This window comes from Taudactylus pleione, unplaced genomic scaffold, assembly GCF_031769625.1.
Source record: "Taudactylus pleione unplaced genomic scaffold, aTauple2 ptg000092l, whole genome shotgun sequence".
Lineage (NCBI taxonomy): Eukaryota > Metazoa > Chordata > Amphibia > Anura > Myobatrachidae > Taudactylus > Taudactylus pleione.
Genome location: NW_028284494.1, coordinates 8,232,595 through 8,245,279, shown reverse-complemented (window position 1 = coordinate 8,245,279; position 12,685 = coordinate 8,232,595). Strand labels below are relative to the sequence as shown.

Sequence of the window (12,685 nt, the reverse complement as noted above, 5' to 3'; positions counted from 1 at the left end):
CCAATCTGGCTGCCCCTTCCCAGAAGGACTCTGCGATGGGTCTGCGTAGTCACTGCGATAACAGCCTTGATCACAGTGGCCGGTTCACACATGCGCACTGCGATGCATACGCATGTACAGAAAGCAACAATTGGCTGATTGCGTGCGTATTAGCAACTTTGATCCAAGCTGAATCAGGCCCATAGTGTTCATGGTATAAAACTCTGCTTCCCACCTTTCTCTACAATATGTGACCCCCAAGGAGCAAATGATTGGTTCAGCACAGGGTTGGACTGGCCCACAGGGGTACAGGGGAAATTCCCGGTGGGCCCCACTGCCTAAGGGCCCACCCCCTCTTCAAGGTGTCAGGTTCCAGACCTCAAATTATACATTGTTACTCTATTAGATGGTCAGTTATCTGGTGGAGCAGTACCACCACATCAATATGGGTGATTGGTTCCCTTCTATAGAATCTACACCTATTGGTTAGCCAAGCATTTTGGGTGGGTGGCCACACCCCTTAAGCATGGGCCCCTAACACTGCATTCCCCGGTGGGCCCTTCATGCCTCAGTCCGACACTGGTTCAGCATAGACGAGAGGCATTTTGTTTATTATTATTTGAAATGCCACTAATAGAAATTGACCTCACTTGGAATACTGAGTTATGGGAAGACCTTATTGCTAAAGAGGTACAGCACTAGCTGTTTAACATAAAATGTTTGATTGAACTTTCAAGTTCAACAGATAGTTTATATTATTTATTGAATAACATTGAACTTATATGCATAAATAAATATAAAATAATCAAAGAGAACATAACAAAAATCTAATGTAGAAAGCATTTATTTAAATACACATAAAATATCAGATACACTAGCTAGACCAACAGCATCCAACACATTTGTATCACTAACCACATGTGAGGAATGGACTATTATATTATGGCAAGCAGGCACTCATCAGTATTATACATCATTGTACACGTGAGATTGATCTGCTAGACTGTCAGGGGGCGAATCAATTGTTTTTCATGTTGCGGCAATTAACGTGCGCCCAATGTTGAAACTAAATTGTTTTTGGTGGCCATTAATTATCGCACTCTTCGCTGGTGATTAGACCGGATTTAGCTGCGTAAAATGGCTAAAACCCATCTAAAGTCCAGACTAGGATGCCCAAAACCAGTATTTATTGCACGTTTCTGCTCACAGAAATGCAGGCGCCTGCGGTTATTCGCGCCGTAACGGAGCAACAACTGAATTGCCCCATAGAGACAAATTTTTTAAAAATCATTAAAAATGTTTTGTACAAGGCCAGTAGTGTGCCAGGAGCCACTGTGTGGCGAAGGTTATATTTACCAACACTTGGACATGCAAGATCTAGACAAAATTAACCCGGCAATTGATCCACCTAAAACCTTTCCCAGTTCACCCACAAACACTAACTTTTGGGCAAAACTCCCCCCCCCCTTTTTGATTTCCACAAATCCGAACTGTCCGACCAAAATTGGGACAGTTGGGTGCTGTTTTAAGGACACTAGTGGTGGCTTAAGTAGCTAAGTTTTATGTAAGGTGACAACAAAGAGACAGCTGTGTGGGGCTGAGCGGATCCCCTGCACAGTGCAGCTTACGCCATGCGCAGTGCTAGAAGGTGAAATGTGCACGTACCCTGTATAGCAAAGCAGCAGTCTCCCGGATTGGGCAGATCTGCACAGGAGACAACTATGTCTAGTCATACTGATAGACCCAAAGAAGAACCAGGTAAGTAATTGTAATAATATAATTATAAAGTAATAATTTTTGGACACCGCAGTTCTAGACAATTGAAAATACCTTGAAAATTATCCAAAATAAATTTTATATACCAACACATTTACTGTACATAACTAAAAAACGGCGATTGAACAGATTTTCTGTTCCCAGAAAAAAAAGGTGTACATCTGGTTTGCAATTATTATTCCACAGTCTCCAATCATTTCTCCATTGCTATAAATTAACAGTGTCAGTTTGGTAGTTGACTTCCTGAAATGCGATACATACATCCAGTTCATTCATGAAATTCCATTGCATTGTTTAACACTTCTCCAGCCTCAAATCCACATGGAAGTTCTTAAACACCATTATGAAGAAGCAATCAGCGTGGGTTTAACCATTTTATTCCAGGTGAGTGAGATGTTTTATCTTTTACTTCTTGCTTGACGCTGTTTCCATCTCCAGAAGCCATTTCAAGATCTGCAATGAAGAAATAAATTAAATTAAACAAAGTCGTTTACAGTATATTGTCTCTGAATATGCCGGGCGCTGGAAAACTCATAAACATCATGTAATGAACGCTGCAAAATACCAATAGCCCTAAATGTGGAGAAGAAAACTTGACACATAATAAACATTTCACAGACTTGTTTCATATTTTGAGTTCCCTCTAGAGCACTATTGATACAATAAAAGTTTAAGGGGTCTATTTACTAAGCAGTGTTAGGAGACAGTGAAAAGTGATAAGAAAGTGATATGGTGCCAGTCAATCAGCTCCCAACTGTCATTTTTCAAACACAGCCTATGAGATGACAGTTGGGAGCTGATTGGCTGGCACCCTATCACTTTCTTATCACTTTTCATTCTGTCTCCTAACACTGCTTAGTAAAATAGACCCCTGAGTCATGTTTAGAGTTTGTTTACAAGGCTGTATTCGCCACGTTTATATTCTGTTGGTCCATTTAACCATGTAAGGGCACTTGTACTACTGATGCTAACACTAAGAGTAGCCATCAACCATCAATGGTTATCAACCATTGATGATTTTGCCATCAATGATAGAGATCCATTGATACAGAGTGCAACCATGGTTTTTTTCCCCTTGTACGGGGGGCACAAGCATTGCCCCCAAATGCAGACTGCATAGCCCCACACCTTCCCCAATTGGCACACCTCCCACAGGGTTCTTCCTTCCAATCAGTTAGAGCCAATGAACTGATGGCCATTGGTGGTATTCCCGTCAATGGTTTCCTGCCCTCGATGTGAACCACCGAAGGCACCATTAAAGTTAAACACGTCAATAACATAACCGAGCTCAGACAAAGATGCATCGCTCTTTAGTATGGATAAACAGTGTTTTCCTAATAGAGATTGTTGATGGGAGTGGCCAATGAGATATTGTGGCTGTCATTGGTAATAAAAGCCTCCTACATTTATTGGTTTGTACACAGTCTATATGTGGGAACTGGATGGAGAAGAGCAGTATTCAGCAGGGACACGTTATTGTCATGGAACAAGATTTTAGTACTACAGTAGAGAAGACAAATTGAATTGACAGTAGGCATAATATAGTTGTGTGTGCATACCAATGTTATCATAGGCACGGTATCCGTGGGTGTGTGGGTGCTCAAGCACTACCACTACTCGCAGCTAGCCCTGATCATTGACAGCTTAAATCTTGTTCCCAGAGGGGAAATAAGGCAGTGTTGTAATATAACGCAGGTGGAAGGGTGGAGGAACTTCATGACAGAAATTTACATGACATGCTTCTTAGCATAATGCGTATCTGGACTGCAGCCCAGGAGGTGAGAGCTTTTACTTTACAAAAGTCAAGTGTGTGAGGCTTTGGGAAGTGAGCCTTGGATGAATGGGCTGGTAGACTGCATTGCCTGGTGAACCAAGAAGCTTAGCACCGGCCCTGTGAGGGCGATAGAGGGAAGAAGTGTAAGGCAGTATCTTCTACCCTGTCACCAGGCACACACTCCCAACCAACACTGGAGTTGAGTACATTTTGTTTTTTCTGGCACTCAAAAGTGTGGCAGATAGGACCAACCAGATTCTGCATTCACTGGAGCTTAGCTTCACACCCACACACCAGCTCAGCTCTTTCCCTATGTGAGCATGAAAGCTTTCTCCCATGCTCTGGCCAATCAGCTTTCCCATGGCAGTGATCGTGAGTGAAATGTAATTTGCGACAGGAACTCATTAGAGGTAGTTCAGCGTCGTCTGATATGGTTTATTTATTTATATTTCCAAGCTTGTAGATGTCTACTTGGAATGAAGAGGACTTTTCCCTTTGGACAACCCGGTATGGGATGCCGGCACTCGGCATCCCGGAAGTTGGAATACCAACGCCAGCATCCTGACAGGGTTAGAATACCAACACCAGTTGGACGGTATCCTACCCCCCCTTCCCTACACCTAACCTTAACCCTCCCTCCCTGGTGCCAAAATCTAACCTCCCCCTAGTGCCTAAACCTAACCCTTTCCCTTTAGTGCCTAAACTCTAACCCTCCCCCTAACCCTACTACTGCCGGTGGTTGGGATGCCAGTGCCAGGATTCTGACAGGTGTCGGGATTCCGGCACCGGGATTCTGAGCGTTGGAATCCCCGTGGTCGGTATTATGACCACATCCCCTTTGTACCTAAGTGAGTAATAAAAATTATAACATGGAGTGGTGAGTGGTTATTTAATAAAATACTTTTTCTACGATGTCCACGATGTCTTCTCACATTTAGTTATATTTCTTTAGTACACTAGAGGTGGGTGCTGTCTACCAGCCTAGGCTTAAAGACCTAGTCATGGTTAACAATTTTAGGGGGACCCCACAGCTTTTTATTAAAATAAATAATAATTTATAAAAATCTGCATTCATGCAGCACTTCTAAATTGTGGCAGAATGACGATGTGATCGTGGTTTAGAAGGTCAAAGTGACTTTTTGTAAATAATGTGGATTTTTAGATAGAACCCATTGCCAATCAGTGGCTGGTCCCGTCCCCTTCAAACTTTCCGCTAAGTACATTTAGCTCTTAAAGTGGGCCTGTTAGCCCAACATAAAGCTCCTTAGTTTAAACTTTAAAACAGCAAGCCAGGTTTTATCCAGATAATGTGGGGCTAAAAATGGACACAAACTAATGTATTGTCATTGTCTTATCTACTATCTATTTCCGAAGGACAGTGGTATACAGTAAGTCATCTTTCCTACTGAGCAATTACATAATTGCTGAGTCTATTTCCTCTGCTATGCATACTGATGTCATAAACATTACTTAGGAAATGACAACAAAAAAGGCAGGATGCAGATTTAGAAAAATGCAGATAACCAAAAAAAAATAAACCTCTCTGTAATAAATAACAGATATATATATATATATATATATATATATATATACCAAACACGGACCGGCACTCTGTTCCTCAATATAAATGACAACTCCGGTGCCTTCAGGAAAAAATACCATCCATATGTCCAACACAAACAAGCTGCAGCACTCGGAGATTTAGTGAAAAAAAGTCTTTTAGTTTAAGTTACATTGTATCCACATACCACCAACGTTTCGGGACTCTCCCGTCCCTTTGTCAAGGCAAAAGCATGCTTTTGCCTTGACAAAGGGACGGGAGAGTCCCGAAACGTTGGTGGTATGTGGATACAATGTAACTTAAACTAAAAGACTTTTTTCACTAAATCTCCGAGTGCCGCAGCTTGTTTGTGTTGGACATATATATATATATATATATATCTTATATCTATCTATCTATCTATCTATCTATATATATATATATATATATATATATATATATATATGAAAAGAGTTTAATCAAAGTAATGAATGATCTTTAAGGTTTTGTCCTGCAGGAGCTCCTGATTGGATCACCACCATATGTTGTACTGTGTGTGATATAAAACTGGGATGCAGTTACTCAGATATAACATAATTGTTATTTATTGATTGTAAGTGCATGATCCAATCTACAACTTATTCAGCAGTTTACTATTATAATAATAACAAAAAATTAAATGAAGCATACATATTTGCTTATTACGGTACTAGAAAGGATTTTCATCAATATCTTTTTTTGTAGAATTCTAATGTCTCCTTCTATACTTTAGCACAAGAGAAAATAAACAGTGATGAGATTATGATGTACAGTAGTATGACAATGAGAAGACAGCTGATGTTAAGCGGGTAGACCAGTGATCAATGGTGAGATTTTAGACAAATGATTAAGATAAATTTGAACTTGGACAAAGCATGTTACATACTGTACCACTCAACTTTTTAAAATGGGAAATCAGGACAAAAGTGTGCATCTAAAGTGCCTCATGCCTATGAACTGCCTCCCATCCCTTTCTCATCCCTAAAAAACATATTTCCAATGCCATGTGCACCACTATGCAAAGTAGCATATACAGTACCTCCCAGGGATTCAGACAGAATTTTATGGGCTCCAGAGCAACATTTTGAAGGTGCCCCCAATCTAATACTTCTAGCGAGACACCTCTATCTGCTGCAGTTGTTCATTTTATGAACCATAGTAGTGCCATAGTTCACAATATGCCACATTGTAGTGCTGCCAGTACACATTATGCCACACAGTGCCCCTAAATCACATTTTGCCATAGTGTCCCCAGAACATATTATGCCACACTGAAGTGCCCCCAGTTCATACTATGCCACACTGAAGTGCCCTCAGTTCATTATAAGCCACACTGAAGTGCCCCAGTTCATAATAAGCCACACTGAAGTGCCCCCAGTTCATAATATGCCACATTGTGTTGGCTCCAGTTCATATTATGCCACAATTTAGTGCTCACAGTTCATACTGTGCAACATTACCTCCCCTTCAGTTCATATTATGTAACATTACAGGGCCCAGTTCAGATTATGCCACATTACAGTGCCTCCTTACCATTATAACATTTACTACACATGCACTCATTGAAAATGGAATGTCACCCACTTCAAGCCAGACCCAATTGCTTAGAAGGCACTTCTGGGAACTCTAAACCTCTGAGCCCCATAGCAATGGCACCCCCTGCACCCACTATAGCTATGGCCATGGTAACTCTCCCGCTGGGTGTGCCATTGTTCTGTGACCCCAAATGTAGAAGACTTACCTGGATTAGAATGAGGCCTTAGTTTGTTGGCAGGCTTGGCTCCAGTGTTTTGGAAAAATGGAAATTTCAAACACTTCCCGGTAACACGGTCACATATTCCGGATGGACAGTTACAAATTCCTCTGCATTCCATCCCATAGGTCCCATACAGACATTCTACAAAATGCAATACAGATAGCTGTTAAAACTATAGAAGGAAGCAGTAATAGAGTATATATATATATATATATAATTATATATATATATATATATATATATAAATATATCTCAAAGGGCTTAACGATATGGGGCTTGGGAGCATGGGAGCAAAGCCATATAGAGCAAGTACACCTTTGGAAAACATTCCAGTGCTACCCCTTGTCAAAACCCGGAGGTAAAATCAAAGGGGTTATTAGGACTCTCATATGTGAACTTTGATCAGGTGAGAACTGTCAGATTAAGATTGGTCACAGTTTACATGCAATATACAATTTTTTTATATTTTTATGTTTTCTTTAGTAAACCTGTCAGTTATGCAGGTTTCTATTAGGAATCAAGAGGTTCCATGGTAATATATGATAGCCTGTACAGACTTTTACAATATTAAGGTGATTGTTATATGTCATTTGTATACCATTACTGATATGCTTATTGTGTATTTATTAAATTCATGGTAGATTTATTTGGTGTCTTGAATTCATTTCTGCCACGTTAAGCATTTATTTGTAATTACAAATCCAATTAGCCCAACACCATCAGTGTATTATCTTTGTTTGGGATCATCAGCAGGTGATCTTTTATTGGGTTTACAGACCCATAGATGTTTGCAGCTGTGGTCTATTATTCAATTGTAGTTTATTAGCGCCAGGCTGTTATTTGGTGGGACATCTCCATTGATAAACATGTATAAACGCACAGAGACATCTTCCTCAACAAAGACTCCATGTACAGTACAGTAGGAGATAGTGGTTTTGGCAGCTGAACCTACTGTATACCAATATACTGTATATAATATCATGTAAGTCATATCAGTGAGAAGTTCCTTTGGGTGGCTGAAAGACAATTCCCTATGTCATGATTTGTACTAAACTGTAAATAAAGAAGGAATTTAGATACAGGTCCCAGATTACTAAACACAATTTAGCATCTGCTCAGGAATAAATGCCTGTATTATTCTAAAAGAAAAGAATGCATTCATACAGCTGTCAGGGGAGCTGGTGCTTAACCTACATATGATTTATTTGTAATCTGAATCAACAATGTGATTCACTTTACAATGTCTTGCAGGAATGAGTAGGGAAGGACAGAAATATGGAAGTAATTAAAAAGACACAAATTCTTGGAACTGAGCATCATGTTAGGTAACTGCCCCATTCTTTGTTCCTTCAATGTACTAAGAGACTGTCATTGTGATTCCTGACATGGACCTGATAGCACTAAGCATAGAAGTACTCGTTTACTTTTGTCTAAAACATATACCTTGCTAAATTAACATGTTCTATCAATTAGCACAATAAAAATAATATACCAACATCATTAAATTAAAATGTCTAATACCCCTTTAAAACAATTTTTTTCTACAGCAATACAATAGGCAAACATTAATTAGGTATATTTGTGCATGGCATTACTTACATTTTATTTTTTTTAATGAAGTCCTGATAAAAACTATGGTAAATATCTATCTATCTATCTATCTATCTATCTATCTATCTATCTATCTATCATCTATCTATCTATCTATCTGTCTGTCTGTCTGTCTGTCTCCATCTCATATCTATCTATCTATCTATCTATCTATCTATCTATCTATCTATCTATCTATATGTCTGTCTGTCTGTCTGTATGTCTGTCTGTCTCCATCTCATATCTATCTATCTATCTATCTATCTATCTATCTATCTATCTATCTATCTATCTATCTATCTATCTGTCTGTATGTCTGTCTCCATCTCATATCTATTTATCTATCTATCTATCTATCTATCTATCTATCTATCTATCTATCTATCTGTCTGTCTGTCTGTCTCCATCTCATATCTATCTATCTAGCTATCTATCTATCTGTCTCTGTCTGTCTCCATCTCATATCTATCTATCTATCTATCTATCTATCTATCTATCTATCTATCTATCTATCTATCTATCTATCTATCTATATGTCTGTCTGTCTGTCTGTCTGTATGTCTGTCTGTCTCCATCTCATATCTATCTATCTATCTATCTATCTATCTATCTATCTATCTATCTATCTATCTATCTATCTATCTATCTGTCTGTTTGTCTGTCTGTCTGTATGTCTGTCTCCATCTCATATCTATCTATCTATCTATCTATCTATCTATCTATCTATCTATCTATCTGTCTGTCTGTCTGTCTGTCTGTCTGTCTGTCTGTCTGTTTGTCTGTCTGTCTCCATCTCATATCTATCTATCTATCTATCTATCTATCTATCTATCTGTCTCTGTCTGTCTCCATCTCATATCTATCTATCTATCTATCTATCTATCTATCTATCTATCTATCTATCTATCTATCTATCTATCTATCTATCTATCTATCTATCTATCTGTCTATCTCACTGCTATCCTTAAATAGCTATCTATCTATTTCAAATCTATCTGTCTGTCTGTCTGTCTGACTCCATCTCATATCTATCTTTTTAGATCTCTCTCCAGGGACAAATTCAGGATTTTTAAGGGGGGTTTCTAGTGTGTATGTATGTATATATTTACACACACAGATGTACACACTCACATATATGTCACACATACATTACACATACACACACATATGTCACACATACATTACACACACACTTACCATGTTGCAGGTTAGAGATGGAGACGGGACCAGGCACCATGTCAATAAGCCACACCCCTTTCGTGGGTAATTTGGGAGGGGGTGGAGCCAAATGATGCAATTCTAGTTCTATTGCATCATATTGGCTCTGCCTCTTCCCCATTGACCCGCAAATTGTGGCATTTTGCTGCTAGGGGGCGGGGCTTAATAACATGGTGGTGCTTGCTCTCCCCTCTGTCAGGGGGGTTTCTGGGTACTCAGAAACCCCCCTGCGTACGTTACTGCTCTCTCTGTGTGTGTGTGTGTGTGTGTGTGTATGTACACACACACATATACTAAATTAAAGTAATATCTCCATACCAAATAATTTCATTCATGTGAGATAACTGCGCTAGTGAAAACATGTCAGAAAAGCTCATTACTGATGGTGCCTTTGATAAAATATGTTTTAATTGTCCCTGGAGATACTGTTTCTTTCCAGTTCATGGCCTGTGCTTAGAAAATCTACTGTAAGTATAGTATCTTAAACAGATGTGAAACAAGTGCATATCCGTTATAGGTATAGCACCCAAACTACAGTAATATACAGTAGTCACTGCTAAACTGTTTGCATGTCAATGAAACATAAAATAAATGTCAGTCTTTTTAAATTTTTAATAAGCAAATAAGCTGTACTTGTTTGTCTATAACACTGTGTTTCTAAGCATTTTATCTCCATTCCATTAGTCTGTTACAATAAAATAATCAGAAACTTATTTGCTCTTGAATATGTGGAAGATCTTAATAATAATATATATATATATATATATAAATCCATCGGTCCAGCACTCAGTATGACAGAATGCACCTTTGACTAGGTGCCCCCACATGTAAACCTCACAAGACCTCAAAGGTGCGGCTCTCCGGTACAATAATTATAAACAGGAAAACGCGTTTCAGTTGAAATATATCAGGCACTTGACACATTTTATATATTTTTCACTATGAGGCAAATCAGTTCAGAGTAATGTTGTGTTGTAATGTGCCGCGGCTCATGACGCCAAAACATTGCTTATTTTACTGCATACCCTATGGGTGTGCATTATAAAACAAGCGGTGATGCAGATGAGATGTCCCTACATTATGAGCATTCCCTCGCCGTTCCGATGGCACATCACTCCAAATTGAAATGCCCACTATGAATAATATAAGTGGAGATGAAAACAGTGCTCGTAGAGTCAATGGATTTTCCTACAAGAGCAAATCTGCCAAAAATACAAAATGTATGTACTTAAGTAATTATTCTTCAATGATTCTTCTTCAATGTATCTCACAATCTTGTGTGCCTGATTGAGTTACATTAGTCGCAGGGGCAGGGCCAGATTAAGGTTTGTGGGGGCAATAAGGCAACTAACTTTTGGGGGACCCTACCAATAATTGTCAGTCAGAAATGCTGGCAATGGTATTAAAAAGTATAATGTGTAAATACTCCCAGCACCACAAATGTTTTTAAACACACTGTAGTGTCCCCAGTTCACATTATGCCACAATAAGTGCACTGTGCTCTCCACACTGGTGATGTAACTATGTATGGGGGCTCCCCAGTGTATGGGGGTACCTGGGCAACCATCTTGGCTGTCCTGTTGTTAATCCGTCTCTGCACAGTGGTGATTCTAAAGGCTTTCACTCAGGCATTAATCATAAAAAATGTAAATAATGAGTAATAAAATAACCAATAATACAATGATTATAAGGAACAATAAAGTCACAAAAAAATAGTTAACAAGTAATAAAATAACCAACAATGAAATTAAAATAACATAAAATTGCATAACCAGCAAAAAAATAAATAAAATAAAATAACCAGCAATAAAATTTAAATAACAAAAAATAGAATAACCAGCAAAAAAAAGAAATAACAAGCGATAAAATAACCATCAATGAAGATTAAAATAAGCGATGAAATAACTAGCAAATAAAGTGCTGTAAATGCCATGAAATTAAACTTCTACAGTGCCAACAAAAAATAATAAAAAAATATAACAGTCTAGAACAGGTATTTTTATTACCTCGGCAGATACCGAATTCATCTCCAAAATCATCCTCTTCTGTAAAAAACTGACATTTCAGCCCAGGTCCACATTTAACTCCATCCATGCCAGACACAGTCCGGTAACAAGTTTCACCAGCAGCTGCGGCGCAGACCCTGCAGCATCCGCAGTCGTCCAGCACAGTCCTCTTGCACCTTATGGTGTTTTTGCATTCATTGCTGTCACAGCGTTCTGGACAGTCCACGGCATAGCGAGCATTCCAAGTGCTTCCAAGGTGCATGTTAATCAGGAGAGTGGCTACAATGATGCTGCACTTCATGACTGCACAGAAAATGTACTTTTAATGTCTGGTCGCAGAGCTTCACTAGCAGTCTCTTGCAGGGGACAGGAATGAATCCAAAGTAGTAGCTGAACATCAACCTACAAATGTAACAGCTTTATACATTATCTTCCCACAGGCTTGTCAGTCGTCAGCTTCCTCAATCCGGCAGTGCTATCCTACTGCCAGCCTCCCTTGTTTTAGTTCGTGAGATCCAGGATGGAGGTTGGATTAACAAGCTGCTGCCATCCAGAAACTGAAAAGCCTGAGCTGATGTCATTTGTTATGTTTAGATAGTTGTTTTCTGCATGAACACATAAAAATACGTATATCCGTGTGAAATAGTGCAGGAGGTGTGTGGGGAAAGAAATTAGGAAAAGTAACTTTGTTATCAGGGATGGCGTATTCTAAACATAAGCATGGAGGGCGCGGACGATGTTATACATCTAAAAATTAGAAATGTGCGGTTCGGTTCTCCAGAAATACTAATCCACCTGAATTACTGTACGTGAACCCGGACAGATCTGAGTCGCGGTTTTAATCTACTGAGTTACAGTTCTGATCTTCCCGCGGTTTGGAATTCAAATTTTAAATCCGAATTTACGGTTTTGGATTACAAAAATTACATAATTTTAGCTATTTTAAAAATATTTTTTGAAAATTTTATATAAAAAAGTTTTTATAAATTGAAAAAAAAAAAAAAAAC

The 12,685-nt window shown here is 38.8% G+C and overlaps 1 protein-coding gene across 1 annotated transcript; it reads right to left on the bottom strand.

Annotated features, from left to right (window-relative positions):
- Positions 1–807: 807 nt before the first annotated feature.
- Positions 808–12,143, bottom strand: ESM1 (endothelial cell specific molecule 1). Its single transcript, XM_088469422.1, has 3 exons — positions 11,679–12,143; positions 6,850–7,005; positions 808–2,208 (listed from the first exon to the last, which is right to left on the bottom strand). Exons 1-3 carry the CDS (start codon positions 11,977–11,979, stop codon positions 2,111–2,113), a joined length of 555 nt encoding a protein of 184 aa, XP_088325548.1. The 5' UTR covers positions 11,980–12,143; the 3' UTR covers positions 808–2,110.
- Between the last annotated feature and the right edge of the window lie 542 nt (positions 12,144–12,685).